At 41.0% G+C, this 25,470-nt stretch overlaps 1 protein-coding gene across 6 annotated transcripts in view; it reads left to right on the forward strand.

The window, feature by feature from the left end:
- Positions 1–25,470, forward strand: part of TASOR (transcription activation suppressor) — a 63,604-nt gene that overhangs the window by 30,622 nt on the left and 7,512 nt on the right. For 2 of the 6 annotated variants that reach the window (XM_014065582.2, XM_014065583.2), the window contains 7 exons: positions 2,993–3,954; positions 4,255–4,377; positions 4,831–4,990; positions 6,360–6,468; positions 6,822–7,000; positions 7,096–7,251; positions 7,846–8,963. In XM_014065582.2, the coding sequence (XP_013921057.2) occupies positions 2,993–3,954; positions 4,255–4,377; positions 4,831–4,990; positions 6,360–6,468; positions 6,822–7,000; positions 7,096–7,251; positions 7,846–8,408 (2,252 nt within the window). In that variant the 3' untranslated portion in view covers positions 8,409–8,963. Of the gene's footprint in view, positions 1–2,992; positions 3,955–4,254; positions 4,378–4,830; positions 4,991–6,359; positions 6,469–6,821; positions 7,001–7,095; positions 7,252–7,571; positions 8,964–25,470 lie in introns of those variants that run through there. The other 4 variants (XR_015695891.1, XR_015695892.1, XM_014065584.2 and 1 more) reach the window with 3 other exon arrangements.

Here is a 25,470-nt window from a genome sequence, read left to right on the forward strand (position 1 = left end):
GCAGCAGCAGGGGGGAGCAGGGATGGGTTCGTGCGTGTGCAAATGAAGCTTCATGCACTCGCCCAACAATTCCACAGCCTGGTTCCCAAACAGACCACAGACTGGTATTAATTCGCAGCCCCGAGGTTGGGGACACCTTCTCTACAATATCTTTCTTCAGATGCAGTATTCTGTTTGGATTTGTATATAATGCTCTAGGTGTAGATGTTCATAAGAGACTTACTGTATTAAACATATATGTTTAATTTGTAATGTTTCCAAGCTTAGAATTGTTTTATTGATAGCACTCACACTCTAGGACAGGGGTGTCAAACTCATGGCCTGTGAGCCGGATGCGGCCTGAAGGATGCTTAAATCTGCAGGGCCGGCCTAGAAATAGCAAAGGACTGGCAAAGTGCAGCAGGAGGCATCTGTCCCGTCTCCTCCTCCTCCCCCCCCTTCCTGGTGGGCGAGAACTACAATGCTGATCCAGTCCTCGAAGAAATCTAGTTTGACACCCCTGCTTTAGGATGAAATTTTCTTTTAAGTTATCTGCCATTAATCCAACTTACCTTAACTGATCAGTTATTGGCAGCCCAGATTCATTATGCCATTATTTTTATATATTGCGAAGTTTGCAATGTTTCTCTATATGCGTCTGGATGTTTGTGTCTGTTTATATGTCACTTTGCACCATTTGCTGAAGACTACCTGTACTGGCTGCTAGAAATACACTATATATTAGTTTGTTCCTGGAAATTTTATAAGACCTTTTGGTTTTTGAAAATGGATTCTTCTAATGATCTGTTAAGTTAATAATCATAAAGTTGAAGGAAAATTTATTGAAATACCAAAAAAACATTTGCATGTGCAAAAAATTAACTTGATGAAAGTGTCTGGGAGCATCTTAATGAAAAATTCCATTTGAATGCTTATGCAGCATGTATATTTGTACTATGTCATATTAGATTTAATTAAGTTTATAGTCTTTTTCCCATGTAAATTTATTGCTACTGTTGGGATATCCTGAAATCTTTAGTTCAGCATCTGAGAGTTGATCATCAGTTTCCTCCAAAGTACTCTCGTAGAGAAGCTTCCATTGTGGGGTACTTTTGGACAACTTCTGAAAGTCTAATAGTATGCTCCATGGGACTTAATAAGTAGAACTATTTCCTCTTTCCATTTTTGCAAATCAACAAGCAGTACTTCATCCAGAAAGCAACATAAGATTTTCTTACCTTTCAAATTAAATTTGGAAAGTTGCTTTCTTTTTTCCTTTTTCTGTAAAATAGCCAAAGTAAAATAAATCCCTCATCTCCTTCTCATGGTGCTGAGAAAATGCAGATAAACTGGGTGCTTTAATTCTTTACTCTCTGTTAGTATAGAAATTGGCAACTTTATGCACTGAGGGCTTTATATTTTTATGTATTTTTCCTGTTTGGGTTTTTTAAAGTAATGTGTGCTAAACCTAGCTGATAAATAAGTTAAACATCAAATGACAATAATAATTCTATCTTGTGCCATAGAATTAGCATTCCCTGCCTGATATAAATGCCTTGTTAATAAAGTCTAGGCTACTAGACTCTAGAGTACTAAATCATTGGCTATTAGAAGGAATTGCATTGCATTAATAAGTTTTTTTCACTGTTGAAAGTACTATAATAGCGGGAACTATGAAATTGTGGTGTCATTGAAATGTTTATAGGCAGTTATATTGCACATGAGATGGGTCCTAAATTAGTTAGGATACATCTATTAGGTTTAATGTATTGTTACAAATGTACAGATTATAAGACAATATAATACTGAAAAAGTAAGTGATATCTAATTTGAAAAAAATGTACTGTGAATATGTACATATGCCTATTATGCTATTTGTTTGGGGTAAGGAAATGAGAAAGGTTAGAAAAAATATGAAAGCTGAATAAATTAAGGGAAATTAATAAAAAGAAAGGGAAAGTAGTTAAAACACCATTACCTTTAACGTTTCTGTCTTTCTTTCCTTGCAAAACATTCTTGCTTCCACCCCATCCATACATTTTATTTGTTTATTTAATTCAGAGGTGATCTCTCTCTCTCTATATATGTGTGTGTGTGTGCGTGCGCGCGCGCACCCCCCCCATACATACACACGTCACCTCTAAAAAGTCCTAGATGAGAAAAACTGACTCTTTTCAACAGAGTAAAAAATACTAACATTTATAATCTCAACTTTTTACATTACCATTTAATAATTGTATAGTTAAAGTCTAGGTTATAATAATTGTCTTCAAACTAAAATTTAAATTTCTATTTCAAGCACAAAAACCAGAGCAATATCCCAATAGAAATGTATTGCTGTTAGGAAGAGATGTAAAAAAGACCATTGACTTTCTGGCTGCTTCCACTAGGAGCTGCAATCTTCAAGATTCACCTTCCTGGGTGGGTGGGTCCACAGCTGCCCAAAAGTTGTCTTGGGTCATTCCTAAGTGCCCCCATTCAAATCCAGGGAGCAAGACTGCCAAAGAGCCAGCTCTGGCGGCAAACGCAGCAGATTGTAAAAGAAAAAAAATCCCTTATCCTTCAGCAGCCATCTTGGAGAGGAGAGAGCCTGCTGAAGCCTTTCGCCAATCAAGGCTTTCATATAGTGGTTTTAGTAGAGAAAGCATTGACTCTGCTGCCTTTTTTTGAACGTATCTATGCTGAATGCATATTATTTAGCGGCATCAATAGCACTGATCACTTTTGCAGATTTGGCTGGTGAGCCAAATTTGTTTGCACAAACAAATAGTTTTATTTCAAGCATGTCTGCAATATTTTATGTGAAAAATCTGTAATCCAGAGACTACTTTGCAAGCCAACATGCTGTTGCTTATGTCTCAATATCTATGTCTTGGGTAATATATTGACATATGCTTATAATAATGAATGGTCTTTACAATATGTATCAAATAAAGTGACACTCAGAGTACATTGATGTTGACAATATACTTATTCAGTGCATATTTTCAATTTACCAACTTTTCTTGTGTAGGCTTAAAGTCTTCAAGTGAATTGTTTGCTTATTCAGTACCAAAGGATGCTTGTGAACAAGATCCCCGCATTATAAACAGGCCAAGAAGTTCTGGTTCTGAATTTGCACACTGTGCCTCTTCAGATCTACCAAAAGAAAGAATAGAAGATAACGTACATACAGGTCAAGAGGTGAAAACTGAAGAACAGTGTGACTATGAAACAAATAATTATGTGACAAGTAAACATTCAGTAAGTGGAATAATAGAAACAGCCATATTAGAAGAGTATAACATCTTTACCAACAAGATTCAGGAAACTTTGCAGCAGAAGAACATTGTGTATGTCAGTGGAATATCAAAACCTGTCTTTTCAGCCCAGGAAAGAATTATGAGACTTTCTGAATTTATATGTTTAGAAGCATCAGATATTGCTGTCCATAAATATGTAGAAAGACTAAGTGAAAAGCTCAACAGTGTTGCTTCATCATGTTCATATGGTGTCCAGAATGTGCCCCTTACTCAAAGTGCTAGACCAGTTGATAATTCTGTTACCAGCAGTGGATTGAATTTACCACTGGAGGATCCTGTGTCTTCCTCAAATGATTTTGAAGAAAACCTTTCAGAGCCAGCATGTAGCAGTGTAGAGGGAGATGCAACCATTAATGAGCAGAATCAGTTAATGGTTTTGGATATAGAAAAAGAACAAGAAAAAGAACACAAGCCGGTGAATGCTAACATAGAGGGAAAGTTAGTAGCTGAGCCAAAAGGATCACCTATTGATTGTTTGCCAAAATCAGAGAAGATCTCAAAGCCTGTAGATAAACCAGATATTACAAAGCAACCTGCTCTGGCTGGTTTTATTAGCCAATTAAGACCTGAAGTGTTTGACAGCATTTGCAAAATTATTGAAGATGTACGAAAAAATACATTGAAATTCTACATTCACGAAGAACAAGAAAGTTTGCTTTGCAAAGAAATAAAGGTAAGCTTTGTACATGCAGGTATGTCAGTTATGTGCATCTACTGTATTTTTCGGAGTATAAGACGCACCTTCTCTTCCCCCAAAAGAGAAGTTAGTTTAAAATAATAATGTACAAAGAGAATAGTGTATTAAAACAGGTCTTTCAAAAAGTTTGTGGTTAAGCAAGATCAGTGAAAGAATACTGTATTGTAGCTAACTTTGTTTAGTTTCATTTTTTGAATGTTTATCTGTTTGTAATTGTTCTTTTTAGGTTTAATATTAATAGTATTACTTTAACTTAATTTTCTGTACTTTGTTTAGGAATATCTTACTAAATTAGGTAATACAGAGTGCCATCCTGAGCAATTCTTGAGAAGAAGAGCTGAGCTGGATAAATTGCTTGTAATTATTCAAAATGAAGATATTGCTCATCTAATTCATAAGGTAAATGAAATGCACTTAAGCACACTGCAGTGGTTTTCATAATGTATAGAATATATTATCTTTGAATGTTCTATGTTAACAACAGCTGGTTTGGGGTAATTTGTGGCAAAACTGAAATGTTCGACTACAACAAGTTGGTCTGTATAAGGCCTGAAAGTGTTGGTTTCTCCCTCCTCCCCTCCTGCCCCCAAAATACAAAGCATAGTTGTCTAGGGCAAAAATGGTTGGGTGAGGATAAGAGCAGGAAATTGCACATGTGGAAATCATTTTTTTTTCTGTTTTATGCACAGACTTTTGTTAATCTTCTTTAAAATGTAAGGAGACTAGTAAGCCATACACTATCAATGCAAGATAATATAAATAAGGAATGCTATTGTTAACAAGTGTCTAATTTTAACTAATTTATTCTATTGTGCCAGTGTCTAATTCTTTTTATTTGCTTTCTTTAAATAGATACCATGTTTAGTATCTTTGAAGAGACTCCCATGTGTCAGTTTTGCTGGTGTTGAAAGTTTGGATGATGTGAAAAATCGTACTTACAATGACTTGTTTGTTTCTGGTGGCTTCATTGTATCTGATGAATCTGTTCTCAACCCGGAAACTGTCAGTGTTGGTAAGGCTCATATTAACTAAAGCTTAGGGCACACTCTTCAAATTATTTCATGTTCCTAATAGCTCTAAGGGATTCATATAGTAAAATATAAATTTATAATTGGGGTTCTATTTTTTGCTTTATTCTAACCCTTTGAGAATTTTGTTATAAAATAATGCTGTAAAATTCTGTTCTTTAGGTCAAAAAATTCTTATGTTACTTTAAAAATCTTCACTAGTAGTGAAAATACTGCTCAGCAATTGAAATTTTTGTAAAACAATTCATGTGGAAGTGCTGTCCAGAAGTAAGGAATAAATGTCCTCAATCCACAGACATTTCCACTTTATTTTTTATTATTGCTCAGTTGAAATATCTCTGATTCATTGGGTCCATTATTTACTTATGACTTTATAGATAGTCCTTGACCTACAAAGAAAATTGGGACTAGAATTTTGGTTGTTAAATTGTGTGGTTATTGACTAATCACATGACCTGACCCAACCCGGTTTTATAACCATTTTTATCATAATCATTAAGTGAATCCCGCTCTTCCCGTTGACTTTGCTTGTCAGAAACCTCCTGGAAAGATTGCAAATTGCTACCACAGGATACTGCAACTGTCGTATATCTGAGCTGGTTGATAAGTGTCTGAATTGTGATCCTATCACTGTGGGAGTAGTATGATGGTCATAACTTTGAGGATAGATCGTGTCACTTTTTCAATGTTATTGTAACTTTGAACAGTCCTTAAACAAATAGTTGTAAGTTAAGGACTACTTGTAATTAGCTGCAGTGTCTTGTACTTAAATGTAGATCAGTAATAACAATAGCAGTTACTAGAGACTCAAATCAATCCATCACATACTGATTTATATTAATCATAGTTTTGTATTATTGTTAACTCTGGTAATACTATGCTGTTATGAAAATTTAGCATGAAAGGTGGATGCAGGGGAACAGGAAAGAATAAAACATAATTGGGAATGTTATTAATGTTTTTTTAAAATACTTTATTATTTATAGTATCTTCCGTAAATGTAATTTGCATAAAACATTTAATAAAAATAATTTAGCTATAATTTTTAATACTACATTTGGTTTTGAATTTCTTTGTAATATTTGTAAAATTAGCTTACTGATTATCATAACTAAACATAATGGAGAGACTCTTAAATTTAATTGATTTTTTAAAAATAAGATTAATATTTCCAAATGAAAGTCATGTTTCTTATGAGTCTTACTTGAAGTCAGTAATTTTCTCCTGGAGTTGTTTTAGCAGAATGCTACTAATAAAAGCTTCAAGCTTTGTGCTGCGTGTCTTGTACAAATTTTATCTAATTCTTATTTTAAAAAATATAAGCTAGGGTTTACATTCTGTTTTCAAAATTAGATAAACTTCATGAGTTTCTGAAGTTCCTTGAAGAGTTGAGTACTCCAGATGAAAAGTGGCAATGGAAAATCCACTGTAAAATACAGAAAAAATTAAAAGAGCTTGTAAGGTATGCAAGAATTATTGTATTTTAAAAAAGATAACTTGAAATTGATCTGGTAGTAGCTACATCAATCATTCTTTATATTTGTTAAAATTCTTTTTTGCCTACCATTTCCCAATTATTATGAGAACGTTGTTTTCTATTTTCATTTTTAAAACCCCACTTAAGGTAAAAATGCAAAGTTATTTTTTTGTATACTTCAAAACCATGCTTTCATTTAATAGCTTTCATTTGTTTTAAACAATGTCTACAGTCTTAATTTTTGCTTTTTCTGTAGAAAATTAGAAATTGGCTTGGTAATTTTGTCTGCAAGCTTATATTATATAAATGCAGATCATACATTGTTTTTCTTCCAACAGAACAAATAAAAATGCCATGAACTTGCTAGCACTTCTGAGTGCTTATCAAAAGAAACACATGGTTGAGATTCTGGCGTACCATAGTTGTGATTCTCAAACACGAACTACTCCAGAATTAGAGTGTCTCATAAAACTTCAATATCAGAATATTCAGCAGAGGCATGTGGTGTTTCTGACAGGTAGAAAATAATTATGATTTTCATAATTTTCATATATACATATATCTACACAAACATGTTATCATATAATGAACATTTCCCCCCTCTTTGCTTAGAAAAGAATGTGTCAACCTTTGCAAGTTATGCTGATAATGGAATAGTGGTTACTACTGTCAGTTCGTTTATGCACAACTTCAAAACTCTAGTTGGCTGCCACAACTCAGTTACTGAAGAAAGCCTGCCTTCTCCCACTGATTATGACAAACAAACAGGTAATAATATAGTTTAATTTATCTCACGTGTATCTAGCTAGATTACTTGAAATGAGGAATCTAATGCTTCAGTATAAGTAAAGAATGTAATATTTCTAAACTGTAGAACACATTATAAAAGTAAGAAAGAGAATCGTAGTGTTGTACACCATATTAATATGAAATTGGTCTGATAGGGTGTTCAAGAAACTCCATGAAATGTAAAAGGGTTAGGATAAAGATGACAGAGCTGAAGTGTAGAAAACAAGCAGTGAGTGAGCGTGTCGGTAATTGTGATGGGTAATTTTCGTACAAAATTCTGACCTACTGTATAACTTTAGATGCTGTTTTGACATTAAATCCTTTGGAACTGGAAGTTGGGGTTTCCCAACGGTAAGCATGAACACATTTCACGGAAGCTTTTAGCATCGGAATATCCGGACGTTCACAAGAGGGTTATGTGTGTGTTGAGTAAGTGAACAAAAATAACAGAAGACCAGCCTTAAGTGATATGCGACTTTGAGACCTGAAGCCTAAAACGGTGTGAGTAGTGCATAGTATTTTTAGATAAACTTTCCATTTCAATAGAGTAGGATTTTTCTCTTCTTAATGTAGCTCTTATAGAAAACGATGAAAAGGATGAGGAGGACATGTCTCTGGATTCAGAGGATGAAGCATCACAAATAGAAGTTTGCAATGATGCCTCAAACTGTGATTCCCATTTGGAAGATTTACAGACAGAGGCCAAAGGACCACACGGAACAGACTCTAGGCAAAAATCTCAAAGTGAAGCACTGCTGTCTTCTGAAGAACAACACTACTCTCTGACAGAAGAGACTTCCAAAATAGACATGCTAGATATACAGCCAGTTACTCCTGTTTCATCTACCTGCTGTGCTGAAGGGGAGAGGACTAATTCGGATGAACAAATTCCTCTCAGCTTTCAGATGTACAATAGACAATTAAGTGTGCCTCATCAATTCAGTCACTTTAATGTTCTCACTCACCAGACGTTTTTGGGAACAACGTACCCTATGTCTGCCAGTCAAAAGCAGGAAAGTAGAAGTTGCTTTCTGACTGCTTACAGTCAGAACATGGATATGGAGCATTCTTCACCTTCATCCAATAATTGGGATATCAGTTGTGATTCTTTGAGGCCATTTCCCAAACAGAATTGAGCAAAGCAGAAATGTCTTTTTTAAAAATATTTCTTGCGGACTTTAGAAAAAAAGTGAATTAAGTATTTCTAGTCTCCGATCTAAACATTTCTTGTTTCTTATCTCAGATGTTCTCATGTTTATTTAAATCATGAATGGTCTGTATCAGATAAAGCACCTGAAGTTTGAAATAAATATATATATTTTTAACATATATGTACTTGAATGAACTTGTTTGTTGGCACTTCTTAAGTTTTACATTTTGTAGTTCACATGTAATTAAGATTATCAACTTGAAATCTAATTTATGTAATTTGAATGTTTGCCTGAACCATATGTGAAAGAGGGAAGGGATCATTTTTAATGTAAAGTATAAAAAGACAGTGAAACCACTTTTTCTTTAAAATAGCTGTTATGTACATATGTGAATGTTTTGTATAAATTCTTTCTATAGCTTTAAAGTCAACTCGTTCCTTCATCAAATATCCTGGATTTTTGGTTACATACCTTAGAATAAACAGTAGATGCAGTTTGTTTTGAAATGAATAAAAGAATTTGCCCCGAGAGGACTTATTAGCAAGTTGCATTTTGTTGTGTCATCTGTTTCCATGAAATAGATGCAGCCAAGATGGTTATTTATTGTTATCAATCAAGTTAACTTTTGCCATCAAGTTCTGCATTTACTAAAAGTATGTAATACTCTGATTAGTATTCAGAGTTATCAGAGCTCTTTTTAATCAGCATATTAATACTAAATCAGGTTATTTCTGATAGAAAACTTACAATTCTATGTATATGTAGATGAACTGGCTTCATTGACATCAAGGAAGTTAAGAATAAGCTCTGTGTGGAGTTACTGTCATAATATACTCTTGTATCCCTGAATTTGGATTTTTTAAAATTAAAACATTTCATAACAATAAAATGCTGCTATTATATCTTACACTTCATGAATATGAACCGTGCTTTGCTGTTAACTGCATATAAAATCTTTCAAGAAATTACAGCATTTTGTTATCTATTATAATGTAGGACTGCAATTAATTCATAACATGGAAGAATTAATTTTGGATTGATCTGCCATAAATGGCACCTAAAGTCATGTATAATAGAAAATAAAATGGGCTAAAATATGCTATTTTTGCTATATAGTTGATTGGAAAATAGGAATTGATGTAGAGAACATAAATAATTTAAAGCTTTAAAGCAGGAGTTCCCATGTGTTTTAAATGGTGATCACATTTCATTTTTTTGGGGGGGGGTGTATTGTATTCACTCACAAAATGATTACCATGAAATAGTTACAATGATGGAGAAGGCAGCAGGCAAATTGATAAGAGTATACTTATCCTATTCCCCAGATCACCTTTCTTTTGTTTGGCAAATAAAAAATCTAAGCAAAAAGCCCTGAGTTGCAGCCTTTAACCAAACAATGGAGTGAATACATTTAAGAACAACAACCAAAGTTATGTTGGGAATAGCTTTGGAATGCAAGCTGTAAAACATTTAGAGGAACAGGGACAAGGTATTAAATTGACAGTCTAATGAAGGGCTAGTTTACAGAAGATAAAATTGAACATGTCTGGGCAATATTTAAGTAACTGGTTAAAGTCACAAAATAACCAGAGATATTAAGAAGATACATAAACCTGCTCTTTGAAGATTCTTGGATGAAGCGCTCATCATGTTACAAGTCACAAAAGAGTATGATTCTGGATAATTCTGATTTTTGTCATTTCCTACAGATTTAGCCACTTGTAATTGGCACGAAGCTTATCTTTAAACATGATTTTTAAACACGATAAACCCTGTGAGATAGTGATTAGATAATTGAACTAGAATTAGAAAACCTTAAAAAGTTTTTTGCGTTTATAGTTTATTATTTTTTTAGTTACTGGGTGTTACTGTTTTGAGCTGCCCAGAGACGTGTTTAAAATAGATGGCCAAATATTTTAAATAAAATAAACCAGTTCCAATTCATGCTGGATGTATAACTCCATCAGTCTCATAAGTACAATAAAAGACTTGGCAGTAAAGGAGAAATTATGCTGCTACTTTGATCTCTTTAGAGAAAGCAAGTTTAATATTAGGCTATAAATAACTACTAATATATCGATATCAGCAACTAGATTGTTGCAGTTAAACATCTGCAATGTCACTTTATAAATTGTATAAAATTTAAATTAGAAATTTAAGATCTGAGGAAACTTGTGCATATTCTTTCATGAAAATTATGATAGTTTAAGATCTGGTTTGTATAACAGACTTGGCTGGGCACAGAGGGAGTGTTTCCCTCTTAGAAATGTGCCCATTAGGTTATGGAGCATGGCACTAGCCTAGACCTCTGGGCTAGGGAGGGGGTGTGGCTGTTGTTACCAGAGAATCACTGGCTGTGAGACCCTTTTTCTTAGGTTGGGCTTAAGGGATCAGGTGGGATTGCTGCTGCTGTACCAGCCTCCCTGCTGTATGGCAACTTCCCTATGCAATCTCTTGGACCTCACCACAGGGTTAGCAGTGGAGGTCCCCAGGCTTATAGTTCTGGGGGACTTCAATCTGCCATCCCTGGGGGTGGGGTCAGAGGTAGCCCGGGATTTCATGGAAACCATGACTTCCATTGGCCTGTCCCAGGTTATCCAGGGCCCGACTAAGAGTAGTGGTTACATACCCGATTTGGTGTTGGAACAGTGCCTATGGAATTAGACTTGTCTTTGGCCCCCTTGTCATGGTCAGATCACAGTCTGATGGCAATGAGTTTCTTGAGAGCTGAAGTAGATCCATCTCCCAGGAAAGGAGGAGACTTAGCTTCACCTGAAGGGGTGCGCTGAGGAACATGTGGATTTTCTGGAAGACAAAATCAGTTTCGTTCCCAGTTAGATGCTGGCATGATTGCTGGTCCAATGGAGGCCCCGGGCAAGTTCTTGTCCTGATCTGGGAACAATTTGATCCTGTTGCTCCTGAGGAAGTGGATAGGAGCCTAGAGTATGCACATAAGCACTTGTGTTTTAGACCCATGTCCTTCATGGCTTGCGAAAGCTTCCCAGGAGGTGACAGGTGGGTGGACTCTGCCAGTGATTAATTCTTCCCTACAGGGGTGACTTAGCACTTAGCCTATGGTCTGCCCTCTTCTCAAGAAGCCATTGCTGGATTCCACCCTCTTGGGTAATTTCTGACCTGTCTCCAATCTTCCCTTTTTGAAGAAGGTTATTGAGAAGGTGGTTGCACAGCAGCTCCAGAGGTTTCTGGATGAAATGGATTATCCCAGTCAGGATTCAAGCCTGTCAATGTCAATCTCCAAATGGGGCCCAAAGTGTCATTATTTTGTGTGGCCACTATTATTTTCCAGCACTACTTTAACCACCTTGGGCATAGAGTTCACTAGAGCTTCACGGGTTGTCACTGGAGTCCTCTTTCACTCCTCTGTGACAATATCAAGGAACTGGTGGATGTTAGAGAACTTGCACACCTCCACCTTCTGTTTCAGGATGCTCCACAGATGCTCAGTAGACTTTAGGTCTGGAGATATGCTTGGCCAGTCCATCTTCTTCTTTAGCAAGGCAGTGGTTGTTTTGGAGGTGTGTTGGGGGTCGTTATGTTGGAATACTGCCCTACAGCCCAGTCCCCGAAGGGAGGGGATCATGCTCTGCTTCAGTATGTCATAGAACATGTTGGCGTTTATGGTTCCCTCAATGAACTGTGGCTCCTCAGTACCACCAGCACTCATGGAGCCCCAGACCATGACATTCCCACCACCATGCTTCACTAAGCAAGACACACTTGCCTTTGTACTCCTCACCTGGTTGCTGCCACACATGCTTGACACCATCTGAACCAAATAAGTTTATCTTAAGTCTCATTGGACTACAGGATATGGTTCCAGAAATCCATGTCCTTAGTCTGCTTGTCTGCAGCAAACCGTTTGTGGGCTTTCTTGTGCATCATCTTTAGAAGAGGCTTCCCTCTGGGACGACAGCCCTGCACACCAATTTGATGCAGCGTGTGGCGTATGGTCTGAGCACTGACAGGCTGACCCGCCATATCTTCAACCTCTGCAGCAATGCTGGCAGCATTCACATCTATTTACCAAAGCAAATCGATACGACACTGAGCATGGGCACTCAACTTCTTTGGTCGACCATGGCGAGGCCTGTTCTGAGTGGAACCTGTCCTGTTAAACCGCTGTATGGTCTTGACCACAGTGCTGCATCTCAATTTCAGGGTCTTGGCAATCTTCTTATAGCCTAGACCAGTGATGGCTAACCTTTTTGCCATTGCCTGCCAAAAACGGGGAGCACAGGGGGGGGGGGGTTGTACACGGGCATGCTCATACCCATAATTCTAGGCATGCAACACACTGTAACACCCACTCCCCCGACTTTTAGCGTAGGATGGACCCGTTTTTCACCATCCCAGTCTCCGGAGGCTTTCTAGGAGCCTGGGGAAGGCGAAAAACGGCCTCACACGTAAAGTGGATGTTCAGGAACAGACTTCTGGGTTGTCCATAGGGCCGTTTTTCTTAAACATTAAAGAAAAAAACTAGATTGCTTTGCACCCTTTTAGGAGAGTAAACCCCCCACCCCACCCCACATGATTTTACCAGGGCTTATTTCTGAGTAAACATGTAAAGAAAAATACTTTCAAAACTGAAAAGCCAATGTCTTGTCAAGGATAAGTGGAGATAGCTATATTCAGATGTGCAGTTAATTAACTGAGTGCATCATAACACATCTCAGCAGGAGTTTTGGGAAAAGAAACCGAAACTTGGCTTGCGGTACAAAGAATAGACATAATGGAAGTGCAATTCACTTTCTTAGACCCATGTTTCCTTTGGGCTGCACATTTCCAGGATCCGCTCCCTTCCCCGATTCCCACTGCACTCCAACAATCCAAATCCGCCCTACCGTGTGATTTTGACAAGATTCCCAGTGCTTTGCGGCCACTTGGATGGTTTGGTTCGCTTTCTGCAAGGAGAACAACATGCCTCCATTTGGCCAGTCCTCCCCTTCTTGTCGAATTGCCAAGTGCGCTAGTCCAGCCACTAAAATGAGGATGATCACAAACTCAGCTGTGGAAAGGGCAACCCATGCCTTCCAATTATCCCAGTGGAATCTGGGCTGGCCGCCTTCTTCCTCCATGGCTGTAGCTGATATGGGGGTGGCCGATCCCCGGCGGGTCCCCTTCACCAACTGCGGGACTGGGGGTGTATCCAAACATCAGACTTTGACACTTAGGTGCAAAGGGCATCATGAGACAATCACATCTTTTCATTTTTATTTGTCTTTTGATAGGAGAGAGAAGAGGCCAATAAGGCATGTTATGCCTTGACCCCAATTGCAAAATTGCCAGGTTTGGGGCAAAACGGTAGAATTATGACAAAAACGCCCCAAGTCAATTGAAAATCGTACTATAGAGATGGCAAGCGGCAACAGGACCTGATTCTCCAAAGCATCTCTCTGCCTGCAAGATCGTCCGCAGAGAGCAGGAGAAAGGGCGGCTGGTGGGCAAAAGACTTCCCGGGGTGCGCCTGAAGAAGTGGACCTTGGTTTTCGTTCTCTTCCCAGAACTTCTGGGGTTTCTGTACCCCCAGAGACAATTTCTCTTCAGCAAAGCCTTGGCCAAGCTGCAACAACAACAAAAAACCCCAACAAACCAAGCATAGCAGAGAGGCGCTCCTGGGAGAAAACGGCCCAACACACAAACCGGAAGTCCATTCCCAAATTTCCGGTTTGCGCGTTGGGTTGTTTTTCACCCTTCGGAGGCTTCAGGGAAACCTCCGGAGGGTGAAAAACGGCTGAAAATGAAGACTGAAGTCAGCTGGCTAGCGCCCGCATGCATGCTGCAGCTGACAGGGCAATGCCTCGCGTGCCCTAACAAATGGCTCTGTGTGCCACCTGTGGCATGCGTGCCAAAGGTGTCAGGTTCCAAAGGGTTAATGAAACCAGCCAAACACAGAAACGGTTTGTAAACGCAGTTTGTATTTTTCCTTCGGCACGAACTGACCAACAAAGCACTAAGGTAATGAATAAATTGTCAGAGCTGCCACCTTGTGCTTCCCACCACCTTTTATAGCTATCTTGGTAATTAAGTTAAACTGCACCCCATGGATGCGCACACCCATCACTTTGTGACCCAGAGCGAAAACCACCCAGCAATTAATCGTGGATTGTTAGCAGGAGTTTCTTCAGCTTGTGGAGGTGGAATGGTGAGTCTTGACAGCTGGCCCAGTCTTCTTCCCTGAATGGCAGCTCCAGGCCTCTGGGCTGGCTGGAGCTGACATGTGGTCCTTTATCACGGAGACAGCATCTGGGGAGCTATGAATTACAGTTAGTTAGGAGTTGAAGGACCCCTTTCCCCCGGTTTTGTGGGATATTTGCGGTGGAATCCCACTACCAGATGGGGTGCCCTACAGTCCTTGCTATGAACCCAAGATGCCTCTGACAGGGGATAACCTTTCCATTAATTAAGTTATTGTAACCGTCCCCTGTGCCACCTGGAATCTAGTATATCTTGCACTATATAGTGCTGTTCCCCATCTACAGTAACCGGGGCTTGTGGCCGTAGCGGGTCTCCTCTGATATTAGAGGCCTGAATTGATCGAGCAGGCTGCAGTGGAAGACTGGATGTGTTTTCCCCAGTAGAGGGAGGAGTCTTAGCTGCACTGTGACTGGGTTAATAACTTGCACGATTGTGAAAGGCCCAATGAATTTGGACCCCAGTTTCTTACATGGCAACGGCAACCCGAGATATTTAGTGGAGAGGTATACTCTCTGGCCTACATGGAAATGTCCTTGCGCCTTCCACTTTTTATCGGCACTCTTTTTATATGTGGCAAAAGAGTGACATAACGCATCCCTCAACATTTTCCAAACTTTTTGCATACGGGCTATCTACTCCTACGAGGTTGTGTCATCTGGGTGCACTTGAGAGTACTCTGGAATTGGGAGAAACTCCTGCCCTGTAGCCACATGAAATGGGCTACACGGGACTGTACTTTTGTGCATGGCATTGTTATATGCAACTTCTTCAAAGGGGAAGAGTTCAGCCCAATCTGTCTGTTGGTACTGGACATAACATCTCAAGTAGCGCTCCACCATCACATTTGTCCTCTTTGCTGCACCATTTGTTGCGGGGTGGAAGGCTGTACTAAGTCCCTGTGAAGACCCCACCATTGCCACAAATCTACGCCAGAACCGGGCAGTGAATTGCACTCCCCTGTCTGAAATTATCCTTTTGGGGATCCCATGGAGTCTATTGACACGGGCAATAAACAGTTTGGCCAGCTTCCTAGCAGATGGAAGGCCGATACATGCTACAAAATGAGCCTGCTTGGAGAACAGGACTCTTCTCGTCCAAATGACCTTGTTCCCTTGGCTGTCCAGTAAATCCATGATGAAGTCCATGGCTATCTGTTCCCATGGCCAAATTGGATCTGCCTCCTCCTATAAAAGACCAGGAGGCCGGCCAGGCTGGGCCTTCATGGTAGTGCAAACAACACAACTCCTTATATATTCCTCTATGTCCCTGTTCATGTGGGGCCACCAGAACTGGCGATTTACTAAATGCAGAGTTTTGAGGAATCCAAAATATCCAGCTGAGTGAATGTTGTGGCAGTGCCGCAGCATGGCCACCCATACCACACTTGATACATATAACTTCAACCCTTTCCAGGCAAAGGCCTTTCGCTGTGTTAATAAAGTTTGATTTTCTTGAAATCACTGGTCTATTGGGAGTACTGCTTTGATTGCTCTGGAGAAGTCTTTTCCCAGGCATGCAGGTTTGGTGTTGATGGGGCCTGTTGAGTGCTAACACCCTCGGCTGTGAGATCGGGATGATAGCCTGTACTAGATCCTCCCTTTTATTATGATACTGTGGTTTACGGGAGAGGGCATCAGCTAGGAAGTTCTTGCCCCCTGGTATATATTTTAATTGGAATTTGAATCACCAAAAATACAAGGCCCATCTAACTTCTTTTGGCAACAATCTTTGTGGGGTCTGGAGATCTCCAAATTCTTGTGGTCCGTCCAGACCTCAAAGGGCATTCTTCCCCCTTCTAGTAAATACCGCCACATCAACAGGGCCCACCGGACTGCAAACACCTCCTCCTCCCAAATGGGCCAGTTGCATTCGGTCCCTGTCAACTTCCTTGAGGTGTAGGCACACGGCTATAAGACTCCTTCATTGTTCTTTTATAAGAGGACTGCAGCCACCGCTACATCACTGTCATCTGCCTGAACCACAAATGGCTTAGTGGCCTCTGGTTGTTTCAATACCTCTTGTGCAAACAGGGACTTCAGACGCTCTAACACTTGATGACATGCTGTTGTCCACACAACTTGGCTTCCCGGTCGAGGGTTTGTCATGAGATATTTGGTGCATAAGAGGTCGGTTAGTGGAAGGCCACCTGGGCAAAGGACAGGATGAACTGGTGATAAAAATTGGCAAACCCTAAAAAACTCTGTAACTGCTTGCAGGTTTTAGGAACCTGCCAGTCAAATACCGCTTTTACCTTTGCAGGGTCCATCTCCGCCCCTTTAGGTGAAATCCAGAACCCAAGGTAATCCAATTGCGTCCTGTGGAATTCACATTTAGACAATTTAATGTATAAATGTGCGTCCAGCAGCTTTTTAAGCTCTTGACGTACAAGAATTAAATGTTCCTCCATGGTCTTGGTACATACAAGGATATTGTCTAAATCAGTGGTAGTCAACCTGGTCCCTACCACCCACTAGTGGGCGTTCCAGCTTTCATGGTGGGCGGTCGGGGTTTTGTCTGATACTGAAGCACTTTCCTTTTTTTAAATTTAATTGACTTTAAAAAAAAATGTCATAGCATTATTTAAAAACATTTTTATTAGGTTTTCATAAAATCACCATTACTGTGGAACCGGTCTGTGGTTAGAAAATTTTACTACTAACAGAGATACAAAAGTGGGCAGTAGGTATAAAAAGGTTGACTACCCCTGGTCTAAATAGACAAGTACCCCTTGATATATATGCTCATGCAGCACCTCGTTAATTAGCTGCATGAACACAGCTGGGGCTCCTTGCAGTCCAAAGGGCATAACCTGGAACTGGTAACTGCCCAGAGGACAATTGAAGGCTGTCTTCCATTTGTCACTGGCCCAAATGCGCACCCTATAATATGCCTCCCTGAGATCTAATTTTGTGAATATACGTCCCTCCACTAACCTAGCCAGCATGTCCTTCACTAAAGGAAGAGGGTATAGATGTTCTACACAGACAGCATTAAGGCCCCGGAAGTCGACACAGAGGCATAAGCCGCCATCCTTTTTCTCCTGGAACAGAACAGGGGTGGCTACCTTTGGTCTAGCTGGCTGAATAAAGCCCCTTTTAAAGTTATTTTCTACATATGCCCTCATCTCTGTTAGCTCCTGCGGGGTCATAGAATATATCTGGGGCTTTGGCATTTTAGCCCCGGGGAGCAGTTCCATGGAACAATCTGTGGGGCGATGAGGGGGCAAAGTATCACATTCCTGTTCGTTGCATACATCTCATAAGTCTGCATATACCTGAGGGAATCACTCCTCCCCAACAGTATGTACCGACAGCACTGTAGCTTGCAATCCCACTGGGCCCTGGGCTGTGGTTTGCTCCTCATGAGGAGGGGGGTCAGGACTGTGGCCTATTCTGAGATGCCTACTACCACCACCCCACCATATCGTGAGTCCTCATTTGTCCAACCATGCCAGGCCTAGTACAATCTCCTCCCTAATATTGGGAACAACTACAAACCACAAGACCTCTTGATGGGCCCCTATCTGCAATACCACCTGATCAGATACATGTGTGGCTGGTTGGCTCCCCAATACTGACCTGTCCATCTGTTTGAAATGGATTGGCCTAGCCAACTTCCTGAGGCCCACCCCCAGATTATCAGCAACTGTGGCATTCATTAAGCACTGAGTGCACCCTGAATCTATCAGAGCTGTACATTGCCATTGCCTGGCCACTTCCACCACTACCTGTATCAAAAATGGTTTGATAGGCTTAGTTATCATTGCGTCGGAACCCTCCCCCCAGTCACTTCCACCGGTATTCAGCATATCACCCGATGGGCTGGAGTCAACTGGTAAAGGAACTGGTTGACCTGCCCTGTGTGACTTCTCCTGGCTATCCCTCATGCTCTTCCTGGCCAACCCCTTTTTTTCCTTGGTGTGCTCATGGATGCTGTAGGACCGGTCTCATGGCAGACTGCCAGTCTATGCCCCGGCCTCCGGCATCAAAAACATGGGTGGTCGGATGGGCATTGTCAGTCCAGCTGCCATCGGGGATGAAGATTGCCCCATGGAAACTGCTGTGGGTTGCGGGGTTTGGGGGGCAACTCTGATATGACGCATTTGTTGCAGTCTTTGTCCTTGTCTACTCCTCTCCCTTCCTGGCTTATCCTTGTGGAATTCTATAGCTAATTCCATGGCGGCCTGGAACCATGCAGTTAGTCTAGGTGGCAGCCCTCTGTAGACGCAGGCTTGGCATAGTGTTCGGTCAAGACCAGTCGTAAAGTAATACACCACCAAACTCTCTGGCCACATCCACACTTTGCTGGCAAGACGCCGGAACACTCTGATGTATTTAGCTACTGGCTTCCCTTGTTGTCTTGTAGCCTGCAATTCTGCTTCTGCCTGCTGCATCCTGATGGTATCTTCAAACCTCTCCCACAGTGCCATCAGGAACAGACCAATGACCGTGAGTTCCACAGCATGATCCCAATACATATCAGCCACCCAGTCAGCAGCCTCTCTGTCCATCACTGCCATCATGGCCATCACCATGTCTCACTGCGACGTATACATATGGCTGTGACGATTACACCTGGCCTAAGAAGAGGGCTACTCATCCTGGGCTACTGTCAAATGTAGTCTGTATTGCTGGTGAGTCCCAGCATCCCATCACTCTGGGCCCATAACCCGCTAGAGACCCCCTCTGGGTAAGGAGAGGGTGAGGTGCATAACACTCACGCGCTGCTCGTCTTCCACAGGTGTCACGGGAAGCTTGGGGTAAACCTAATGCGTATACCGCCCAGCCCCCATGGCTTGCACCTTCCAAATGTCAGTGAATGGCGCTCTGCACGGCTGGAGAGGGGAGTTGCGGGAGCAGCTGTTCCGCTCTCGCACACCCGACTCCCAGCCTCAAGATGCATGGCCCATCACTCATTACAGAGCCAGGGCATCTCCGCCGCCATCCCAGCCTGGGTCTTTCCGCAGCTTCCAAAGTAGCCACTGCCGAAAGACTCGGGTTGGAAGCCGCAGAAAAAAACAGGTTGGGATTGTGGCGGTGGCGGAGGTGCCCTGGCTCCATAATGAGAGCTGGACCATGTATTGGGAGGTGGGTGAGTAAGAGCAGAACAGCCGCTTGTGCAGCCCCCCCCTCCAGCCATACAGAATGCCATTCACTGGCATTTGGAAGGCGCCAAGCCGTGGGAGCCAGGCGGTGGTGAACAGGCACTCACACGGCTTGGCGATACCCCTAGGTCAGTGAATGGCGCTGTGTCCGGCTGCAAAGGGGGTTTGCTGGGTGGCTGCTCATGAGCGTGGTTGCTTCATGACTGTTGTGTTGCGCTGCTGCGACAGTGCAACACAGCTATTCGCCCATGAGACTGTGCCCGGCTCTTTGGGAGCCCGCTCGCAAGAGAGCAGCCACCCGGCAACCCCCCTCTTCAGCTGGGCACAGCACTGCTCCCCAACCTAGCGGTATCCCGAAGGCGTCAAGCAACGCAATCACCTTTGCCTCCCCCCAGGTTCCCGCGATGTGGCACCTTCAAGATCTGCTATGTTGGTGAGCAGTGCTCTGCCTGGCCGGAGGTGGGGGGTTGTCCAGGGGGCTTATATGCAGGGGGGGGGGCTTATATTTTTGCCCACCAGAAAAATGTGGAATGGCTGTATTATGAGGACATGTCGTATTTTCGGGGAAACACGGTAGGGGCTAGATGGGGAGCAATGGGTTTAAACTGAATCCTTGCAAGAACAAGTAGCTCTTGGTTTGAGTTTCTTTGGTTCTCCTGGACTTGCAACTCCTGCTCAAAGAGCAGATGGCGGTCATGGCCAGAAAATCCTTTGTGCAACTACAGTTTGTGCAGTATTCATGATCACTCATGCCCTAGTCACCTCCAGTCTTGACTATTGCAAAAAAACATTATACATGGGGCTGCCCCTGAAAAACATCTGGAAGCTCCAGTTGGTGCAAAATGCAATGGCCTACATGGTTCATGGCTGGGGACAAGATTATCTAAGGGACGTTCTCTTGGTGGTAACATCTACCCAACCACTAGAGCAGTGGTTCCCAAACTTTTTCAGTCCACTGCCTCCTTGGTGCTACAAACTGATCCTCAGTGCCCCCACCCAGTGGTGGAATTCATTTTTTTTAATGACTGGTTCTGTGGGTGTGGCTTGGTGGGCGTGACTGGGGGAATAATGTGACTGGGCGGTTTGCATGACGGAAGGAAGATAGTAACAGTAAAATTCAAAACTGTTAACAATTAATTGCACATTTATTCAAAATCCAATTTAAAAACCTTTGTAGTTAATGTTAATTCAACAAAATTGTTGAACATGATCCAGTGATACCAGGTTTTCAAAGTCTGATAGTCATTTTTCAAGAACCTTAGTGATTTGTAACTTAGTAAACTTAATAAAATTTAGTAACTACTTCACTGTTCAGTAAATTCTTGATGTGATGGATGGGCTTGATGAAGCGATACCAGTTTCCCAATGTCTGGTTTTAAGTCACTTAGCAGGAGTCTTAAATCACCACATTCAGTAATCTGGAGTCGATTTCTTTGCTTGGAGAGAAGTTGGATGACCGCACTGAAGCCACATTTTACCAAATATGATGTTGGAAATGCAACAAGGAGCTTCTTAACCACTGTCCATAGTACAGGATAGCGATCAGAAATTTCTTTCTGTAACCAAAACTCTTGGTACAATTTCTTGAACTTTGGCTTCAGCTCAATGTCACCAACATTTGGTTGAATTATTTGATGAGATTATTGCATGGTACCTAGGGATTCCCAATATGGAAAGTGAGAATGGGAACATTTTAACAGATCTATATATTCTTGGGTCATAATTTTCACTAAAGAACCATGGGGATGGAAAGGGAAATATAGACAATGGAGTCCAGTCCCCTTCCTCAATAGTTTGAAGCAAAGAATAACTCTAGCAAATGTAGACTTTTACCTCTTTGGGGAATCATTTTCTTTTTTTTAATTATTATTATTGTTGTTGTTGTACAATTGTATCACAGCGGCCAGTTGTTTCGCCGGATTTGGCATTGGTTATTAGTCGGGCCCCACCCAGGGGCCTAGGACGTCGTAACGTATTTTCGTAATATGCGTGCAGATCCAAGCAGTGCGGCTTTTTGCATTTGACTGATGGTGATTTTGTCAATTTTTAACTGTTTTAAATGTAATTCCAGTGCTTTTGGAATAGCACCCAGTGTGCCAATTACCACTGGAATTACCACTGCTGGTTTGTGCCATAGTCGTTGAATTTCGATTTTTAAGTCCTGGTATCTTGCGATTTTTTCATGTTGCTTCTCGGCGACCCTGCTATCACCTGGTATTGCAATGTCTATGATTGTGACCTTATTTTTCTCAACCAGTGTGATGTCTGGTGTATTATGCGCCAGTATTTTGTCGGTTTGTATACGGAAATCCCACAAGATCTTGACCATCTGATTTTCTGTGACTTTTTCAGGCTGATGTTCCCACCAGTTTGTTGCTGTTTTAATATTATAATTTTTGCACAAATTCCAATGGATCATTTGTGCTACTGAATTGTGCCGCAATTTATAATCAGTCTGCGCGATTTTTTTACAGCAGCTGAGTATGTGATCAACAGTTTCGTCAGCTTCTTTGCAAAGTCTGCATTTGGCATCATCAGAGGATTTTTCGATTTTGGCCTTAATGGCATTTGTGCGGATAGCTTGTTCTTGCGCAGCCAGGATTAGTGACTCTGTTTCTTTCTTTAATGTACCTGTTGTTAACCATAACCAAGTTTGTTCACTGTCCACTTTATCTTTTATTTTTTCCAGAAATTGGCCATGCAGTGCTTTGTTCTGCCAACTCTCCATTCTTGATTTTATCACATCTTTTCTGTATTCTTGTTTCGTCTGTTGGGCCTTCAGTAGATTTTTGTTCTTTACTTCGATTAATAGATGTTCTTGACTTTCTTTTAAATAATCAGCCAGTGCATGTTTTTCTTCTTCAACTGTTTGCTTCACTTGTAATAATCCTCTGCCACCTGATTTTCGGGGCAGATATAGTCTATCAGTATCACCACGTGGATGTAAACTGTAGTGCATTGTCATTAGTTTCCTGGTTTTTCGGTCCAAAAGGTCCAAATCAGCTTGTGTCCAGTTAACTATACCAGTTGTGTATCTTATAACTGGTATTGCCCAGGTATTTATGGCCTTAATTGTATTTCCACCATTCAATTTAGATTTTAAAATTTTCCTAACTCTGTTAGGTTTAGGTTTAGGTTTATTAGCATTTGTAGGCCGCCCTTTTCCCTGAGGGGACTCAGGGCGGCTCACACAAAACCAGGAAGGGGGGAATACAACATTAAGATAACAACATATAATAAAATAATAGACAACATACATTCATCATTCGGGCGGGGTAACGATCCTTATCCCCAGGCCTGACGGGCGAGCCAGTTCTTCAAGGCTATGCGGAAGGCTTGGACGGTGGAGAGGGTACGAATCTCCACGGGGAGCTCGTTCCAAAGGGTCGGGGCTACTGCTGAGAAGGCCCTCCTCCTTGTAGTTGCCAGCCGACACTGGCTGGCCGATGGAATGCGGAGGAGGCCTAGTCTATGGGATCTTATAGGTCGCAGGGAAGTAATTGGCAGAAGGCGGTCTCTCAAGTATCCAGATCCACTGCCATGTTGGTGTACTCTCGCCTGACAATAGTTTTTACTTCTCCATGCTTGATGTTATCCAACTGCAGAATGCCTAAGTATTTGTAGGCTTCATTTTCATTGCATTTAATTAATTGGCCATTGGGCATTTCAATTCCCTCACATGCAGTGATTTTGCCCCTTTTTATGGATACAGTGGCGCATTTTTCCATGCCAAACTGCATTGAAATATCGGTGCTGAATACTCGGGCTGTGTTTGTCAATGATTGGATTTCTATTTCTGACTTTCCATAGACTTTCCATTATTATTATTATTATTATTATTATTATTATTATTATTATTATTATTATTATTATTATTATTATTATTATACAATTGTATCACAGTGGCCAGTTGTTTCGCCGGATTTGGCATTGGTTACTAGTCGGGCCCCACCCAGGGGCCTAGGACGTCGTAACGTATTTTCGTAATATGCGTGCAGATCCAAGCAGTGCGGCTTTTTGCATTTGACTGATGGTGATTTTGTCAATTTTTAACTGTTTTAAATGTAATTCCAGTGCTTTTGGAATAGCACCCAGTGTGCCAATTACCACTGGAATTACCACTGCTGGTTTGTGCCATAGTCGTTGAATTTCGATTTTTAAGTCCTGGTATCTTGCGATTTTTTCATGTTGCTTCTCGGCGACCCTGCTATCACCTGGTATTGCAATGTCTATGATTGTGACCTTATTTTTCTCAACCAGTGTGATGTCTGGTGTATTATGCGCCAGTATTTTGTCGGTTTGTATACGGAAATCCCACAAGATCTTGACCATCTGATTTTCTGTGACTTTTTCAGGCTGATGTTCCCACCAGTTTGTTGCTGTTTTAATATTATAATTTTTGCACAAATTCCAATGGATCATTTGTGCTACTGAATTGTGCCGCAATTTATAATCAGTCTGCGCGATTTTTTTACAGCAGCTGAGTATGTGATCAACAGTTTCGTCAGCTTCTTTGCAAAGTCTGCATTTGGCATCATCAGAGGATTTTTCGATTTTGGCCTTAATGGCATTTGTGCGGATAGCTTGTTCTTGCGCAGCCAGGATTAGTGACTCTGTTTCTTTCTTTATTGTACCTGTTTTTAACCATAACCAAGTTTGTTCACTGTCCACTTTATCTTTTATTTTTTCCAGAAATTGACCATGCAGTGCTTTGTTCTGCCAACTCTCCATTCTTGATTTTATCACATCTTTTCTGTATTCTTGTTTTGTCTGTTGGGCCTTCAGTAGATTTTTGTTCTTTACTTCGATTAATAGATGTTCTTGACTTTCTTTTAAATAATCAGCCAGTGCATGTTTTTCTTCTTCAACTGTTTGCTTCACTTGTAATAATCCTCTGCCACCTGATTTTCGGGGCAGATATAGTCTATCAGTATCACCACGTGGATGTAAACTGTAGTGCATTGTCATTAGTTTCCTGGTTTTTCGGTCCAAAAGGTCCAAATCAGCTTGTGTCCAGTTAACTATGCCAGCTGTGTATCTTATAACTGGTATTGCCCAGGTATTTATGGCTTTGATTGTATTTCCACCATTCAATTTAGATTTCAAAATTTTCCTAACTCTGTTGGTGTACTCTCGTCTGACAATAGTTTTTACTTCTCCATGCTTGATGTTATCCAACTGCAGAATGCCTAAGTATTTGTAGGCTTCATTTTCTTTGCATTTAATTAGTTGGCCATTGGGCATTTCAACTCCCTCAGATGCAGTGATTTTGCCCCTTTTTATGGATACAGTGGCGCATTTTTCCATGCCAAACTGCATTGAAATATCGGTGCTGAATACTCGGACTGTATTTGTCAATGATTGGATTTCTATTTCTGACTTTCCATAGAGTTTCAAATCATCCATATATAGTAAATGCGAAAATTTTTCAGCTTTTTTGGCTGTTTGGTAGCCTAATTTCATTTTTTTTAAGATTACTGATAGTGGGATCATTGCGATGATGAAGAGAAGAGGTGAAAGTGAATCACCCTGGAAAATTCCTCGATTGATATTAACCATTCCGTAGATCTCATTCCCTACTGCCAACTCAGTTCTCCATTGTTTCATTGCCTTTTCAGTAAAGGATGTAATATTTTTGCTAATGCCAGTTGTTTCTAAGCATTTTATGATCCAACTATGTGGCAGTGAGTCAAATGCCTTTTTGTAATCAATCCAGACCATATTCAA

This window comes from Thamnophis sirtalis, unplaced genomic scaffold (assembly GCF_051295495.1).
Source record: "Thamnophis sirtalis isolate CommonGarterSnake01/CBP01778 unplaced genomic scaffold, rThaSir2_p1.2 scaffold_3, whole genome shotgun sequence".
NCBI lineage: Eukaryota > Metazoa > Chordata > Lepidosauria > Squamata > Natricidae > Thamnophis > Thamnophis sirtalis.